General features: G+C 41.5%; 1 protein-coding gene across 4 annotated transcripts in view; it reads right to left on the bottom strand.

The window, feature by feature from the left end:
- The window catches only part of LOC119723316 (adenylyltransferase and sulfurtransferase MOCS3-like), a 46337-nt gene that overhangs the window by 26161 nt on the left and 717 nt on the right, over positions 1 to 19459 (bottom strand). For 2 of the 4 annotated variants that reach the window (XM_038193876.1, XM_038193878.1), the window contains exon 2: positions 3376 to 3498. In XM_038193876.1, the coding sequence (XP_038049804.1) occupies positions 3376 to 3498 (123 nt within the window). Of the gene's footprint in view, positions 1 to 3375; positions 3499 to 4256; positions 5046 to 19459 lie in introns of those variants that run through there. The other 2 variants (XM_038193877.1, XM_038193875.1) reach the window with 2 other exon arrangements.

Genomic DNA, 19459 nt, shown 5'->3' with positions numbered 1-19459 from the left:
GATGGCTAATGGTGCCATTTTAAGTTTATATGGTGCAATGCAGAACAATAGTCCACTTGCTAAACCGGCTGCTAAATTCAAAAACGGTAAACTCCAGTCCCGATTGTTATAGTATACATGTATTTTGGAAGTGTTATTACCAGTATTAAAAACTTCATGATTATGACCTGTTGGAAAATTTCACCCTTTATTGCATCACTGCGTGAAATTAACGGCATTCAGATAAGGCCAGTTAGGCCAAAAAAAAAAAATATTCGGTCTCTGGTCAGACCAAAGTTCTGAAATTGACGCGGCCACGCGGCTTTTTTTTTTTTTTTTTTTTTTTTTCCAAGCTTGGATTGTACAGACAAGGTAGGGTACTGTTTTGCTTTTTTGGTGTCCTCATGTACATTGGTGTCCTCTATAATTTGCCTTGGTGCAATTTCCCATTCCTTGGTGCTCTTTGGTAAAAAAAAATTGAGGAGGTGCGGAAATAGAGGGCGCTGTTGGAGCTACCGCGGAACATTTTGGGAAAAAAAAGATCGACGCGCATGATTAAAATCGACGTGCGCGCTGACCAGAGACCGACTTATTAATTTTTTTGGCCTTACATGCTGTTTCAATTCAAATTAGGGTAGGTATTGTACGTCATGAAATTGTTTTATTTTGGCAAATTTTTTTCTATGCTGATGAAATGTATTCAAGCTGTAGGCCTGGAGCTACATGTAAGTATTTCCACATCGAAAGCAGGAATGATTTTTTATCTAAACCACCAAGCTTTCACAACTTGGTATATACCCTTAAGTGGGATGTGCTAAATGAAAATTTAAGTTACAACACTATGACCTCATCACGTGACATGTGACATCATATTATTAAATGAGCACATTTTGAAGGACATTGTCTACAGAACAACAGGTCTGATTGGGTTGAAACTTGGTATGTACCTAAACCGGGATGTGTAACTACATGTAAACCGGGATGTGTTATAGATGAAAATTGAAGTGCTATCAAGATGACATCATCACTGACATGTGACGGCATATTAAATGTGCATATTTTTAAGGTCAATATCTACAGAACTTTATTAGGCCTGATCACCCTATTGCACATGTTTTCCTATCAACCTTAAATGACATACAAATATCACAAATTGCTGAAACAGCCGTATGTTTGTACACAAACATAAGTAAATCTAGTTGTCTTTTCCCCTTCTTATTCAGCCATTCCCATAGAGCTATATTAAATTACTAGAGCGCTAACTCGTCATTCTGCGCGCGGAGACGCTTTGAAGCCGTCCTGGGCGCAGACATTTTGAATTCATGTGCGTGTGTGTAGAACATAATGAAATTAGATGGATTGAATTTTTAAAGTTCATTCTACATGCAACGCGCAAGTAGAACATACGCAAACAACTTAAGCGCGTCATTGATGGTTCAAAAACGTTACGGCAAAAAGCATCTGCAGCAAATACGCGCACGCGTTGCGTTGTTTGCGTAGAGCAAAATGACACGCTCATTTGCTGATCGTGCAATTCGGTTTTGGGCGTATTGGCTTCGATAACGCACCGGTATGGAATACAAACGCAGAAATGCAAATAGCCGTACAAAAGCCGTAAAAAATTTCTAGGTCTCCATAGGTTTGTGCATAAACATGGATGCGCCCAGCAGGCATTACTTTGTACACGAAGTTAGTGCTCTAGTAATTTAATATAGCTCTATGGCCATTCCCCATAGCGTTTGTACATGTTATCATCTTGGAAGGCACTTTGGGCACTAAAATCAATCGACTGACTTTATATTCGGCATATTCTTAGACCAGCATCTGAAGATGTGTGCCGAACATTGACTTCATCATGATGTCATCACGTGACCTGTGACATCACAATATTTTGAAGGACCATAACTACAGGCCCGATTGGGCTGAAACTTGGTATGTACCTGAACTGGAGAGTGTTGTAGATGGAAATTCAAGTGACGTCACGATGACGTCATCACGTGATGTGTGACGTCATATTAAATGTGCATATTTTAAAGGCTAATACCCACAGAACATTTGTACAAGTCTGATTGGGTTGAAACTTGGTATGTACCGGTACCTAAAGCGGGATGTGTTATAGATGAACATTGAAGTGACGTCACGATGACGTCATCACGTGACAAGTGACGTCATATTAAAAGTGCATATTTTGAAGGCCATTATCTACATAACTAAAGGTCCGATTGGGTTGAAAGTTGGAATGTACCTAGACAAGGATGTTCTATAGATGAAAATTTAAGTGATGTCACGATGACATCATCACATGACATGTGACGTCATAGTGAATGTGCATATTTTGAAGGCCAACATCTACAGAACAACAGGTCTGATTGGGTTGAAACTTGGTATGTACCTAGACCGGGATGTGCTATAGATAAAATTAAAGTGACGTCACGATGAGCTCATCACATGACATGTGACATCACATTAAGTTATTAAGGCCCATATCTACAAAACAACATGTCCGATACGGGTTGAAAGTTGATAATGTACCTAGACTAGGATGTGTTATATTTACAATTGGCCAATACTTACAAAACTGTATTGGTCCTGATCACCTCTACCGCACATGTCCTATCAGTCTTACATGACATAACCATACAATAAATTACCGAAACAGCCGTATGTTTGTAAACAAACATAAGTAAATCTAGTTGTGCCTAAAATGAAGGTTACACTTGAAAAAGGGATGAGAGTTCCAAAAAGATGATATTTTGAATATTCTTTCATTATATATGACGTTACAATTTTACACACCTGAATTTACAAAATGTACGTGTACACCCACATCTTATTTCCAATGAGCATTAGTTGGGGTTTCCTAAGCTATTAAAGGGAATATACATCATTTGCTTTTGCTGTAATTTTCAGAAATGGATGGAATTGGGGGATAGGAAATATATAGCAAATATAGTTACACTGACTTTTTTGAGGTTTTGGGTTCAAAAATGCTATAAAAACCAAGAAAAACGATCATTTTCCTGTAGTCTGGTTCCCTGACTCCATATAAGAAGAAACAGAGCAGTTTACATACATTGGGGAATTGTAAGGTCAGGGAACCAGTTTAGCTGGCTCGTACCCGTTCATAGGTTTGTAATCGATTGCAAACAAGTGCGATGGTCAATTGGGGCCAGTATTTGAAAAAAAGCCAGTTGTTTCCAACGCTGATCGGCCGATCAGCGTTGGAAATTGATACAAAAATACCACTTTTCTTGAAAATGACAGTATACCAGGTGCCATGATTTTACAGGATGCTTTACACTGTCATTCACTAACAGTCCAGCAAAGTATTTCAAAATGATTTGGTAGTTTTATTTTTTGATGTTTGCAAATGTTGTATTTTCCCTTTAAGCCTACCTTCTCCAGTTGTCCCTTGGGATTTTTCTCCTTCAAGTTCAACATCTTCTTCAAGACCTCAATCTCTCTCCTTGCATCTTCAAGCTGAGCTTGAAGCTTTTCCACATCCATGACAACAAATGGCTGCCATGATAAAATTAAGAAGCAAATTAACGTCACATCAAAGTCAAAACCCAGACAATTTTGAGGACAAGAAAAGTACTCTCCCACATGTATTGCTCAAATGATTCACGTTGTCATGTAAGTTGTTACAGTGTTAGATCACTTGGGACCACAATTAGACCTTTTCACCTGAAAAAGATAATGTGTGCAAATGAGGTGGCAGTGTAAGCGGGTCCATTGAAAAGGTACAGGGGTTAAAACATTCAGGTTATTTTCTCTCTATCTGTCTTGGATATCTCACATTTTTTCTTGAGAGAAGCCTCAAGGGCACAGCCTAATTTGATTTACATCACCCCGACGCAAAAGTTCCATCTTATAATAGTTAATGCGGTACCCGCTGTTATGTACATCCGATCCCGTTAGCTCGGTGGTCGAGTGGCAAGACATCTACACTAGAAAGCAGGAGGTCGTGGGTTCCAGTCCCACCCGAGTGATTTTTTCCAACTTTTACTCTGGAGGTAGCACACTGAGTATACAGTGTTTATACGTCGGTGAAGGGCAAAACCTAATTTGATTTACATCACCCCGACGCAAAAATTCCATCAATCATACTGGTTTTTATGCTCAAAATAAAAACTTTAAAAAATGTTTTTGCACCGAGCACACGATGTTGAGGGAAATTAGCAGGGTTCCTTTTTGCACAAGTGAAAAGAAAATACCTGTGTGATTCTGGGTATTATCCATCTGATGTTGCAAGCACGGGTATGTTGCATACGTACCTTATAATAGACACACGCAATGTGTATCGTACATTGACTGAACTGAAAACGACAGGAAAAAACGAATTCGTACTCCGTCGTGTCCGATGTAAACAACCTGGGTTTTGTCGTCTTTTCTCGGGAACGGTAAGCCATTAGTTTGGTTTCCTTTCAACCAGCGCGCAATCATCTGCAAAATGGCGGGTTGTTGAGCTTTTGACGCAGGAAGGTAGGTCATCGATGAATATCAAAAAGAGAGGCGGACCTAATACACTCCTTGTATGTATACTGGTGCCTCTTTGCCAGCTCTCCCATCAACAATAACCTGTCGGACACCTTACTGATCAATCTTCTGAAAGAGTCGATGGTGTGGGACCTGAATACAAAACGTCCTACCGTATTTTCAGAGTCCAACAAGGAATATATTTAATAAGCCCACAAAAGTAAGCTGTGTTGAAATTTACAACCAGTGTGTCCATGTGTGTGGTACTATCATGAAAATCCAAGTTCGTGGGATGTGTGGACGCGCAGTTCGAGGGGGCTTAAATACAATAAGTTGAGAGAACCAGACAGACGACTGCCGTAACTATAGCCACTGCGCTGTTTTTTATAATTGAAAAAGATACTGTAGGACTAGTCCGAAAATTTGGGACTCTCAATACTGGTATGAGAGTCCCAAAACTGAAACATGCAATGCATAAATGTAGACTGACATCTGAAACAACCAGTCCAACCACTCTTCAGAACTGCGTCGATCAACTGTAAGCTGACTGTGCCAAAAGAAGCATCTAGGATGTCGGGTACTAGGTCACTATTTCTACACATTTCGCCACAGTCAGGCACCAGACTAATGACAATGAATGAAGAAGTTAGTCTTGTCAAACAGTTGGACCATTGATGGACATGTACAAGTCTAGTCTTTAGCCTCATTTTGAAATCTCTTGACTTCTCTCTTAGGCCAAAAAAAAAGTCTCCGGTTTCTGGTATGGAGCTTGCCCAAAAAGTGGTGTGGCGACACGGCTTTTTTTTTTTTTACCTGTTTTTTTTTGCTTCAAATGTCGGTTGATGACTGCAAATGGTGCCCGTCTAAACTTAGTGCAAATATATGGGAGTCCATGAAGAGAGGCCACATACAGCTTATTCTCGATCATAACCCCATCTAAAAACATGTTAAAATTGTGCAGCATCAGGATTCCAGTAAACCAGTGAGTTTGGCGGTTTTAAGACATCATCTTTTAGTGAAACATTTTTTTTTTCATTTTGCCGACGCGCATGGCTACGGCGATGCGCGCGCATACCAGAAACCGGAGACTTTTTTTGGCATTATGTGCAAGCCAATGCCAAATATTAAAGAAAAGTCGCCTTTTAAAAATTGTATTGAGTCTTCAAACTTGGTTGGTGAAATGCTGAGGACCTTTTCTTTGTCCATTGAAAGTTTTGGAGAAATTTGCTAGCTAAAGCCCGGTTCATACTTCATGCATAAGCAAGTGCGAAGCGTGATTCATGTTGTCAACATGTGACGCGCTTCAAACGTATTGTTGACGTCACAAATTTAGCTTCGCTTTCGTTTTCGCGTGAAGTATGAACCGGGCTCTAAGAGAGAGCAAAGTTGGCCTTATTGTCTTTTGCATCGTTTTGAGCACTTAAGGTCCTTGTCTGCTGTAGACCCATGCGGTATTGGTGATCAGCCAATGGACTTGCCTATGTAGCCCTACAGTAGTCCAAACAATTTGGGACTCTCAATACTGTGTACGGTATGATAGTCCCAAAACTTAACCCTAAAAGGGCCGAGGAATCCGCCCCCTCCCCTCAACTTTTCCCGAGATAGCTTTAACAAAAATGTTTTTGCGACCTGAGCTGTTATGACTTTTTAGCCTCAAGCCTTGCGCATCTTTTGATACCAAAAATATAAGAATCAGACCACGGGTTGCGGCGCAGCGAAAAAAAATTTCCGGCGCTATGCGCCATAAAAACTTAATTTTCCCATATACGTCGTGTACCCAGAGCAGACTTACCATTCGTACATATGAATAATTAAATAACCATAATTCCAAAACTCTTTAACCTATAGTCACGAAATTTCTTGGGTATGTTCATGATGAGTTGTTCTATGTATGTATCGAGTTGCAAAATTTTTCGTCACTCGATGGCCGAGATCTTAGGGGGGTGGTATACGCCCCCCCCCCAGTTTTTTCTGTCGTTTTTAGTCAATGTACGATACACATTGTGTGTGTCTATTATAACATACGTATACAGCACCGTGCTGTGCTCATGAACAGTGGTGACCAATCATCAATGCACAAAATGTGGTTTCTTACACGTCCACAAAAGGCAAACATTTTTACGGATGAAATCACCTTTGACCTTTGACCTGTTGGCCCCAAAATCAATAGGCTTCTTAAAACTATCAAGAACAACCCATAAACCAAATTTCAAGTTATCGTGCTGACATGAGTTAACCTAACCAAAATATAACACACAGACAGACACGTTTGTTTATGGAGTAAATCGAGGATTTTCCTCTGTTCCTCTCCCCTTTTCCTTTGTTTGTACTTTTTTGCAACAGCTCTCATTGGTTTTGTACACGTGTTCTAACCGAGGTTGTCCTCAATTTGGTTCCTGTCCTTGATTCAATGTTGAGATTGGCGGTTGTCCAGGTCTTTATTGGTTGTGGCATCATTTGACATGACACTGCCTAGGTAGGTTAAGTGCTCCACTGCGTTGAGCTTGGTGCTGTCGATGGAGATGTGCGGGGTGCTGTAGAGTTCACCAGGTGGAGGCTGGTACAGCACTTCCGTCTTAATCAGAATGATTGTGAGGACAAAGGCCTTTGCTACCCTCACAAAGCAGTTGACAATTCACTGGAGTGCCTCCTCTGTGTGAGCAATCAATGTGCAGTCATCTGCAAACAGAAGCTCCAGGACTAGCTGCTCCATGGTCTTTGTCCGGGCCAGTAGACGCCGCAAGTTGAAGATGCTGCCATCAGTTCGAAAGCAGATGAAGCTGCTGTCTTCTGTGTTATCCTTGGCTTCACAGAGCATCATACTGAAGAATATAGAAAACAGCATTGGGGCAATGCTTGACACCATTGGAAATGGGGAAGCTTGACCTGCCCTGATTGGCCCTCATGTAGCTGGCAGAGGATATAAAGGAACTTGGGTGGGCAGCCAAGGCGTGCTAGGATTTTCCACAGTCCCTCGCGGCTCACAGTTTTAAAGGCCTTGGTTAGGTTTATGAAGGCAGCATAGAGACCCATGTTCTGTTCTCTGCACTTCTCCTGTATCTGCCTAAATACAAAGATCATTTCTGAAGTGCCTTGTTTCGCACGGGCTAGGATCTTGCCAGCAATGGAGAGTAGCGTGATGCCCCTGTAGTTGGAACAGTCTGATTTCACGCCCTTTGTGACACTCACATCTCTGAGGTCTTGTGGGCTGGTTCCGCTCTCCCAGCAAGCGGTGAACAGGATTTTTCAAGTCTGTCTCGTACTAAGTCACCGCCTCGCTGGAAGACTTCTGCAGGGATTCTGCCAGGTGATTTCCCGGGTCTCATTTGGGTGACGGCCTTTTCAATCTCGGAGAGGTTTGGTGGGTGGTCAAGGTCCAGCTTCACTTCCACCTGAGGAATCAGGTCTAGCAAGGACTTCTGCGCAGAACGCTTGTCGCTGAAGAGGCTCTCGAAGTGCTCCGACCAGCACTGCATGATGGTGTCCTTGTCTGTCAGAAGGGTTGATCCATCCTCAGAACATAGCAGTGCCTGGACTTGATGACTGGGGCCTTACACGGTCCTAAGTGCCTCGTAGAAGGAGCCAATGCCCCCTGCATCAGCCAGAACTTGAATCCACTCGGCAAGGGCAATCCACCAGTCATTCTTGAGGGTGTGAAACTGAAGGGTACTGCAGGCTTCTCGATAGGTGACTTTAGCAACATAGTTGTTGGGTTTAGCAAGGACATGCTTATCGCATGCGCATTTCCTTCCTAGTAGCTCCTGTATTTCTGCGTCTGACTTGTCAAACTAGTCCTGGTGTTTCCTGGTTGCGAAGCCTATGACTTCGGCCGAGGCTTCTTGCAGTGCCTTCTTGAGCTGCTCCCACTGCAAAGCATACTTTGCTGACAGCGGCAATGTCAATATCTAGTCTGGCTAGTTCCCTTGCGACAAGAGCTGTACGTCTCTCAGGGCGTTTACTTAACCCCTCTGCATCCATCCTTGTGCGTACATTCCATCACGCAAGTTTCAGGTGTTGGTTTTTCCTCCTTATTATTTTCCTTGTTTTCTGACCGTGTCTAGAAATACCCATTAGCCGCAGCTAGCCAACCAGGTTTGAGTGAGACAAGCTGGGTTTAGACCACCTTTAGGTCCTCCTCCATTCAGAGAGGGCTGCCTGGATGCTCAGGGCACTGCTGGATGGTGTTGTTGTCTGGGGTTAACAGCCTAACGACCCATGTTCCTGAGCCACCTGCATGCAGGATTGAAACTGCAGCTCCCAGTGCCATCTTGAACTTGCTGTTTTGCCTTTTTCCCATCACTACAGGACTTTGTCTCTCTCTAAGATGGATAGCCTTACAGGGCGAAAGAGCTCCACCCATCCTGCTATTTGCCCATAGTTGGGGCAGTGTTGACATGGCGCCAGGGCATGTCCACACGTCGGTGGGCCTGCACACCATGTCTCTGGGCCCACTGCTGCTCCGAGATCTCCTACAGTTCAGCCTGGGGTTGCAAGATGCCCAATTAGCGTGTGCTGCCACGAGAAGGCACTGCAGGAGTCTTGGTGAAGGAGAGGCTGTGTACTGGCAGGGGAAGACTTACGCACTCTGCTCCCCTTTTCGTCCCAAAAACGGGGCCAGCCAGCGGCAGCAGCAGCTGAAGGTAGAAAGTGGGTTGTGCGATGCTAACTACAACTACACTACTGCACTAGACGCATCACACCACCCTGTGGCGAACCAAAAATGCATACATAAAGACATACATACATACATACATACAAACATACACACAGAAGGAATACGCTATCGCAATATCCCCCTCCGGCTTTACAGCCAGGGGGATAAAAAGGCGTTACACCCCAACTATGGTATCGGTCCCAACTATAGTTGGGATCTTCTCAACTATAGTTGGGATGGTCCCAACTGTAGTTCTGCAGTTGGCAGGGGTTTTCCTTAGCGGTCGCCCACTCGCCAAATGCGAGTGAAAACAGCGGCGGGCAAGTCAAAACCCTCCTCTCAGTAGTCCGACGGGCGAGTCAAAAAACTGTTAAAAAAATAAAAATAACGAAGTTTTCCCTACAGTATTTTTCAATCAATCAAAATAAAAAGTTAAGGGTGATACAACACATGAATACTTTTGCCACGCCGACCGAAATAAAAACATCCGTAGTTCGAATTCATATCACTCCATGTACATGTATATTCGCAGTGCGCTGTGCATTGAAATCCCAACGACGAACATGAGGCGAATCAACGTGTATTTGCCATTACACATTGTGCACACATGCAGCGCAAGTGATTTACTTCGTCTGCAGTCCACACGGAACGGACGTACGTACGTTAACATGGTATTCGTATCATACAACATGGTGAGGAGAAAACTTTCATGACAGTTTCACTGCCAAAACTTGTGCTCGAACGGATTCTTGGGATGATTTCTTGAACACTATCAAACGAATGTACCGAAAAGATGAGGACAATATGAGATTCGAGGGGCCTATTTTGAATGTAAAGACTAGTGAATGTAAAGTGGACCGTGCTCCGGAAAACGTTATGGATTGACGTGACCAGCGTAAGTTCGTGGGTCGCCCGCCCGCAGCGCTTCTTGGCTAGGCACGCTGATTGCACCATTCTTCGCTAGAAATGCATGGCGCGCGCGAGAGATGTTTTTTTGAAAATACTGGCCTTCTCACTCATTTTCAAACAAGTTAAAACAGTTCAGTTACTAACTTGGTAAACTCCCATTAATACCACGACTGTGTGCAATGTTTTCTTGTTCCTCAAATGCTTTTTTAGTTCGTGTTTTATCAAAACATGTCGGAAATAGAACACCTAAAGCCTTAAATTCGGAACGAAGCACACTGCATAAATTTTGATTATAACTTCTCCCCCTATTTGATTCCTGTTAATTAAAGCCTTGCTCTATGTTAAAGCATGGGCGATTAAAGAAACATTGACATCACTTAAAAAGGAACTACATGCAATATTATGTACATGATTAAGATAATTGCCGATTGTATTCATATTGCATAATTTATTATCAAAAATGTTATCAAAAATGCTTATGGTGATTTGATTGAAAGTTACTATTAAAACATGTGGGCTAGTGAAAAAGGTTGCGGGCCAGTGAAAACTCTGGTTTACTGGCCCGGCCGGCCAGTAAAGGAAAAAGTTAAGGGAAACCCCCGAGTTGGGCTGGCCCAACTATAAATTGGGAGTCAAGGGTGGAGGCCAGCAGCATGCAGCGCTGCCACAACAGGCGTACCGCTAAATTGTAGCGAGTCTGGCAAATGCTGATGGATATACACATGTGCGGGTTTTACATGTATCTGCTGGAAAATACCTGCTCCTACCATGGAGATGCCTTCATTGAACCATGGAGGACTACACAGTGAACACCCTTGATGCCAGAACATGGAAACACGTTTCAACTTAGTTCCGCACACGTTAATCATGGGGAATATTAATGAGCTTTTCCACCCACCTAAACCCAAGGGGTCTCCCAATGTCAGACTTTTTTATGTTAATATATTTTTGTCATCGTTGATATCTAAGCCACAACTGGATGTGAATGCTGTTTTGATTTTTTGAAGCTGCCGTAGTTCCCGACTCCCTATAATCGTTCGAAATGCACTTGTGTTTACAAACGTGATCCAGTCTACTCATTATCATAATCGATGCATCGTGTGCGCTCGGTAACGGAATCGCACTCAGGATACGGGGACCATCGAATGAACGCTGGGCATGAAGACCATATCGCATTGTTCAAACATTAACACGAGTCGGAAATTTAACGTGTTCACGATCGCGAGGGGAGCTCTCGGAATTGAACGGGAAATTTCACTTTTCATCCAGATCGTAAGTAAACTTCAGTAGAACTATCTTAATCATCGATGTGTACTTGTCCTCAGGTGGCGTATCTAGCAATTTGGAGGCCGTTTTGAGGGTGAAATCTGATGTTTTTGTTGGAAAATGTTGGTTTTGGGGCCAGTGACAGAACTGTGTTGCTCGGCATATAACCATTAGCTTGGACCCTACTATTGCCAGACCATGTCCGAATGTTAAAAGGGCGGTAAGTTGGGTCCAAGTTACTCGGACTACAGTCGTTTTCCTAGTTCCGGATAGCAAACATCATTCAGGCTGCTTTCAGCTCAATTACTCCATGAATTCAAGTGACATTGGTTCAATAGATTACCTTGAGTGATGGAGATACTTCATAATAATTTTCTCTTTTATTTTGACTTTACGACGTCAAAAGTACCGATGTCACTTTTCCTAGTTTCAATCAGTTTCAATTAGTTCCGAATCGATCAAAAACTGCTTCGCGCAATAAAAGAGAATCACGCGAGAAAATCATTTTTTTTCAGCCAGAACTTACCGAATCAAGCATATTTTCTAATAAAGTATTATTTCATTTTCCCAAAAAAATAGTTCATTCAAGAGAATTCCACCAAATTTAACAAAAAGAAAAACATAAATGATTTTGAAACGTTTGTCTGCAGCGCAACGGCACGAACTCACACATGGACCGAAAACATTTGACACAGCATACAGAATATGTCACACAAAATCGATTAACGCGCGTGTAGTTGGGTCGTAAGTTACGAATAAGTACACGCACTATCCGGAACTAGTCAAATGCATACGGTCATTCGTTGGCAAATTTTCAAAAATTAGAGACTCTACACAACTTATTTTCGATGGAAGTGTTTATACGATGGAAGAGTTTATACGATGGAAGAGTTTATACGACTGTTGTGTAATAAACAAAATATTCGAAGTCACACGGTTCAAGTGAGGTACCGAGGAGACAAGTTTTCGTCCGTTTGCAACTCCCGCGATTTTCTACAAACCGTCCAAACAAGTCAAAGTGCGAGTCGGAAATCTGGCCGAAATTCCTCTTCTAAAGATTTTATCGTGTATCAAGAAGCTTACATTTTCCTTGTCAAAATGCACTTCATCAGAAAAAAAAAATATTGGAGACTAATCCAAAAGAGGTAGGTTTTTATTTGAAGCTATCCGGAACTAGGAAAAATCCTTAATCCGGAACTAGGAAAACGACCATAGTGACCGTTTTAGCCGATTTTCGGCCAACTTTGACAGATTTTTTTGTTAAAAAATGAGTTTGACAGAAAATTTGGCAGAATGTTTTTTTGGGGGCAGATTTCTGGCAGAATTTTGCAAAAATGGTAATTTGACATAAAAACATACCAAGTTTGAAACAAAATGGTTTGAAAACATGAAAAAGCGTCAATCTTTTCAAACAAACCCTTGCAAATTAGGGCAGGTAGTTGCCTGGTTTAGGCGCTGAGGTTCACTGAAGCGAGACTTCGTTATGACGTATCCGCATTTTTGTCTGAAATTTATGCAATTCCATAACATTTTTATCATTTATGTGACCATAGATTAATTTATAATGTAATTTGAGGAGCAACTATAGAATGCAGGGCCACGCCGGAGCAAGGTTTTTTATTCTGCTTGGAGGCGTGGATCGAGGTCGGCGATGTGAGGATAGGAGTAATAGGCTACAATATAATAATATCTGCAAAAAGTGCTAAGTACAGCGAATGCACTTGTCTTCTAAGCTTCTCATGAAGGATCGGAAGGGAGGGCGCGCTTGTAAATGTGTCGAGGCACGGAGTCGCGGAGGCGCGGAGTCGTGGAGTCGCGGAGTCACGGGGCACTGGAGTCGCGGAGGCGCGGAGTCGCAGAGACACGCGCCGATAGAGGGCGCAATTCTCGGCGGTATTTTTTTGAGAACGAAGCATCCATATCCATGTTAAATGGGCTCGCAAAGGAAGGGAGGAGGGCGACGGGGCACTGGAGTCGCGGAGTCGTGGAGTCGCGGAGTCGTGGAGACGCGGGGCACTGGAGTCGCGGAGACGCGCACTGATAGAGGGCGCAATTCTCGGAGATATCGACTGCGGCTCCACGCCTCCACGATTTTCGGAGGAAGGTCGACTGCGGCTCCACGCCTCCACGCAGCCGTACGGAGGCGCGGATGTAGAGTGAAGTGGCCCTGCATTCTATAGTTGTACCTAATTGGAACCTTTATTAAGGCCAAACAAAAAAATGGTGTGTTTACGGTAACGGCCTGAAAAAAATCCAGGTAGGTAGGTAGGGAAATAATTTTATTTTGTAATTTTTTTTTTTCATTTCAGTTCTGCATGCCCATGCGTGTTCTTTCGCAAAAAATTGTATAAAACCACTATTCAAGCATTGAAGATATTCAATCGATACATTTCAATCCAAATTAATTTGTATCGTCGGCCAGGATTTTTTCAAACGTGGGGGAAGATTTGCTTCAACAACCCGAAAATGTTTGAACTTTAGAAGCTCTCTGGTGAACTTTAGAGCAAATCTGGGGGTCTTTATCTTAAGATTTGGCCTTGAAATTCAGAGGAGATCTTGTAGGTCACTAATATTTTTGTAATTAAAGAAAAAAAATCAAAATTGTTAACTTAAAAAAAAATTAACATTTCACAACCTGTGTTTCACTGCTTCCTAACTAGAAAAGTATGAATTACATTTACATGTAAGTTTCAAATTAAGAAATCAAGGTGGAGAAAAAACAACTTTTGCTTCCGATTACATGCCTTTCAAAATAGCGTCAGTAGGTCGGAAGATTATTTCCCCAATTTTTTTGGGGTGCTGATTAATGGAGCATCAATAGTACTAATCATAGAGCAAGGAATCATTTTTATTTTGTGCCTGGATTATTTTCATTTGCGCCACGAAACTTATCAAGACTGGCTATCAAAAGTGATTAAAACTTGCCTCACCTAATTAAAAATATATTTGCGGTCGGTGATTCCATTTTATGCTTAACATACATCACGGCCGCTGGCACCGCCAACATTCCGCCTGGCTGGCCGAACATCGCGCCGTGCTCACGGCCCACGTGGCCGAAAATCTTGCACTACTGCAGAAACACGCTACGATTTTTCGCCACAAGTTCGAGCTTTGCAATCTCGTCATTTTAATGGAAAACACATACACAGAAAGTAAAGATCACGTTCTGTGAATTAATTCGCAGAAATTCTCTTTCTCCAGCGATGTTTGTTTGGTAATATTTTTATGATCCAACTTCGGCCCAATACATCATCATGCTGTATGATACGAAGTATGGACCGGAGCGGAGAGAGGCAGTAGTCACTGGTTCCGGTCCTTCATCATAGCATTAACTTCCGTTAGCTGGCGAAGGGAACCAGTGTACCATGCTGTATGTTAGCTGGGTGCTGCAGTCGACAGAACACGTCCTCGTGTGCATTTTGATCAAACATGCCTCGGAAAAACACGATTTTGGTCAAGATTTTGCATGTCAAGATGAAATAATGGTGTATGTAACGATCAAATTGTGCATTTTAATGGCGTGTATGATAATTATATTGTGCGTATCAGGGGCTAAAAAATGTGATCTGCATTTTGTTGTCGGCGTATCGGGCCGGCCGCAATTCCAGCGTATCAGGCCGATACGCAGTACGCACGTTTGTACGTGGGGAGAACCATGCCGTCCGTCGGCCAGCCAGGCGTACCGGTTCACCCCGATGCGTTTGTGCAAAAATAATCGTACTTCGTAGTTTGAGAATTCAAGTTTTGAGATCGTTGCGATTTTCGCACATTTAACACAGGTATGTTTGTGTCAAATCATGGTCAGATTCAAGTGTGGAAAATGGTTTTTGTTCGTGGCAAATAATTAAAAGTACTTGAAATGTTTGAAATTTGTCAATTATCAACCTTCAAAATGGCAATAAAAAGTTTGAGGTCGGCAATTTGGCCGAAAAATTTCCAGGTCGGTCGGGTTACCGTAAACACACCATTTTGTTTGTTTGGCCTAAGGCAATATTACAACATCTGCATGTGATTTTAAATGTTTATAATGTATATCGAGTAATTCTGGGCAAATTTGGCAGATTTTTGATAAATCTGACAGATTTTTGAAATGCATTTAGCAGAATTTGGTCATGACCTTACGGTCACCCTGAAAACGACTGTACTGTAGCCTACATATTATACTTACATGTAAGGCCTAGGCCTATGCATTTTGTGCATAGCCATATAGGGATGTTGTGCCCATTCTTGAAAATCACGCAATCTTAAGAATGTGCGCGCATTCTTAAGAATGAGCGCCCATTCTTAAGAACGAGCACGTGTTCTTAAGAATGAGCGCTCATTCTTAAGATTGAGTGGGAATATCACGTGCACAATTTATGAATTTTGCCCAATCTTAACAAACATTGCACGACATAATTATGTTAAATGAAATGTATAGCGGTTAAAAGGGAAACAATTTATATAAAGAGGAAAGAAAATGTTCTATGCTTCTGTACTCGTATAACTACGATAATTTGAATCAAATTAAACCTGTTATTATTGCTTTTTTCTGCCCACTATGGGAAGTTTTATAATAACGGAGGACTGGGAACTAGTCTGGGAAGTGCTTTGTTTAGGCTAGACAAGTTACAAGTCCCTGTATGTATCATATGCATGCAACGAAAAAAAACGATGTCCAGAAGCTGCCGAAATTGCTCTTTTGACTAGATAGAATCCAGCTCTGCGACGTAATGGGGGGGGTGTGAACAATAAATTGGTGGCAATTTAAATGGGAAATAGCATTAGCACTATGGGATGTCGCAGTATTCATTCTCATTCTTCACATTCTTCATTCTTATGTCCCCCCCCCCCCCCGCTTTTATTATCCCAAAAATCATAATTCTTTCCACTAGTATTATTATGTCTCTTATTTTTTCCCGGTCCCCCCCCCCCCCCCCCCCCCATAATCCATATCAATACGCCTATAGATATACTTAGGCCAAAAAAAATAAGTCTCCGGTTTCTGGTATGGAGCTTGCCCCAAAAGTGGTACGGCGACGCGGCTTTTTTTTTTTTTTTACCTGGGTGTTTTTTTTTTTTTTTTGGCTTCAAATGTCGGCTGATGACTGCAAATGGTGCCCGATTAAACTTAGTGCAAATATATGGGAGTCCAGAGAGGCCACAAAAAGCTTATTCTCGATCATAACCCCATCTAAAAACACGTTAAAATTGTGCAGCAGCAGAATTCCAGTCAAACCAGTGAGTTTGGCGGTTTTGAGACATCATCTTGTATTGAAAAAAAAACTTTTTCATTTTGCCGACGCGCATGGCTACGGCGACGCGCGCGCATACCAGAAACCGGAGACTTTTTTTTTTTGGCCTTATCATATCCACTCTACTTTTCAGCGCCTTGCGTTGCAACAGTATAATTATTGAGAATCAGTGAACGAGGATGCAGCTAGACTTGCCAAGCGCAGCCGGTGCTCGGCATCGACAAGACCGTTATCTTGTCGCGCATTCTTAAGAATGTGCGCTCAATCTGGAAGAGTTATTTTTTGCGAAGATTGCGCAAGGATCCAGTTGCACATTCTTAAGAATGTGCATGCACATTCTTAAGAATGCGTGATTTTCAAGAATGGGCACAACAGGCCCATACCTCGCGAGGACAAAAGGCCCCAGAAAACCTAATAAAAAAGGCAGTGGATATTTTGCCGGAGACGACAAACCTTTAGTAAACGTTAGTTTGCCGGATATGCACTGAACATGCGCAGTTACTGTTTTTTTAGTCAGGCTCCATGCCAAAATTATCGTTGTAACCTCGTATTCACAAGATGGGATTCAGACCATTTTATAATTTCGGACTTTATTTCCCTTTTAAAAAAAATCCTCCAGAGCCACAAATCTGAAAAAGAAAATGTAGGCCTAATAGTAATACTCTGCAAAAAAATGTTTGAGACATGTTAAAATAATAAAAGAAGAATATTCTTATTTATTTGGGGATGAGATAAAAAAACGTATAAATGTGCTGCGGTCGGAATCGAACCCGAGTCATCCCTCTTACTACTAGAGCCTTTGCTTAACCACTACTAGCAATGCCAAACACAATTTTAATATTGAAGTGAACTATATCACACTACCCCTCATTTTGAAGCTTATGATGTCCTCTATCTCATGAGATGTCGGTTTTTAAAAAAAAATGTAACGTATTCTAATTAGCACTAATTAATTATGCGTATACGCATATACCGTCTCCTGATATTTCACCGTGCTGCTAATGTATCAATATTGGTATCAATTTTAATATTCTCTCTGATTTTTATGGGTATAAATTGTACCATTACAGTGCCAGAAGGTATAACTACTGAATGCCCATTTATACATGGTAAATTTGCATATTATCTTAATTAGCCAACATCCACGTATGTTAATTACCTATAGTTGAGTTCGACAACTGTGTGGGGAAATATTGGGCAACATGTACATGTAGTTAATTTTAAAAAATCTTGTTTTGTTTTGATTTGCTGAAAACCAAAAAAGCTGCATGAATTACTAATGGTTTATATCACATTTCTGATTACATTTGTTCATAATTAAAATGTAATTAGCATATTTGCATATCCTTACCTTATTAAAGTCTGTAGGCCCCCTAATACACAAATCGTCCAATGTACATCTTAGTACCCTAAGGTAAATTGTAACTTTTAGAAATAAAAAGTTTGAAATTATTTACAACAAATATTATAAGGGTACTACTAGTACCAATATATTGTATGGTTTCATTATTTTCTGGTCAAATACATGTATAACCCACAAAATATATGATTACGAGATTGACATGTCAATGGTCATGATGGCCAAAAAAAATACAGGGAGGTTGGTCATTCCACCAAATTTCCATGAAAACTAGTAGGACACAAACTATTTTTTAAATAAATATAAATTATAATTTATTATTTATTTGTAATGTTAGCTCATCATTTATTCTATTCCATACATACCACAACAACAAAAAAACATTTAAAAGTATACTTTTGGTATACTACAAGTTCACTAAAAAAATATTAAATTACCCACCAATGCACTGCGCGTATGCGCCAATACCGGCCGCGCGCACGCGCATTACATGACAAAAAATCCCATCTTACTATAATTCAAGGAATCTCTGTCTGTCTGTCTGTCCGTCGATTATCTCCAGAACCGGGCACCGTATGCGGTTGAAAATCGGTGGGTATATTTGTCGGGACAACAGAATGTGCAGTGCAAAGTTTGAAGTTGTTTGGACCAGCGGTTCTCGAAAAAGCTGCAAAAAGCAGTATTTTCTGAGGCAAACGTGGCAGTATATAGCTTAGAACATAACATTCGCACGTACGCACTGCCGTTCTTTTCAATTGTTTACGTCATGTTTAAGCTAAAGTGCGCGTGTTCAATATGACGCAAACAATGCAAAAAGGACGGGCACGCACGTGCTTTGCAGGGCGATACATTGTCCAGTACGGGTGAATACTAATGGCAATGGGTGAATAGCACTGTATACCATGTTTTCGTATGTACACGGGCACATTATTTTTGCAGTCGACTGAGCGACCATTGTAGGTGGTCGAACTTCAAACTTGGCAAAAACTTTTGACGCAAAAGTGTGCGTTCAACCTGTGAAAACAACACCATTGAATCGCGTGCGTTGTTTGCACGAGCAGTTCTCCAAAACTCTGCAAGTATGCAACCTATACCAGCGGCAAAGCAATTTGCGTTTCCCGAACATGCACATTTTAGACGGGCACTGCACTAGTTTTACCAAAAAGCGCAGCTTGTCGCAGCAAACAATCCCGTTATAATTTCAAAGATTACACTCCAATAATCATTTCTAGAGCTTTAATTTCACCGCGAACCCTCTCCATTTAAAAAAAATCGACAGTTTATTCACTTTTTTTGACAAGATTTTTCGTAAATCTGTACGATTTTTAGCGATTTAAAATCGTTCTCGGTGACCAAGATCGTCTGTAGACACTGTCAATGTAGGTTTCCATGTTACGTGCATGATCGTAGCGTATATTACCCATAATACCCCCCAATCTCGCGAGAAAACGCGTTTTCGTGACGACATCCGACGTCTGAAAAAAATTCAAAATGGCCGCCAACGAAAATTTTTACCCCGGAAATTACTCGGATGTAAATGTAACATACACCACTAAAATATAATTTTACATGAAAAAT

Source organism: Patiria miniata, unplaced genomic scaffold (genome assembly GCF_015706575.1).
Source record: "Patiria miniata isolate m_02_andy unplaced genomic scaffold, ASM1570657v1 HiC_scaffold_17, whole genome shotgun sequence".
NCBI classification, from domain to species: Eukaryota; Metazoa; Echinodermata; class Asteroidea; order Valvatida; family Asterinidae; genus Patiria; species Patiria miniata.
This window is presented reverse-complemented; position numbering and strand designations above follow the sequence as displayed.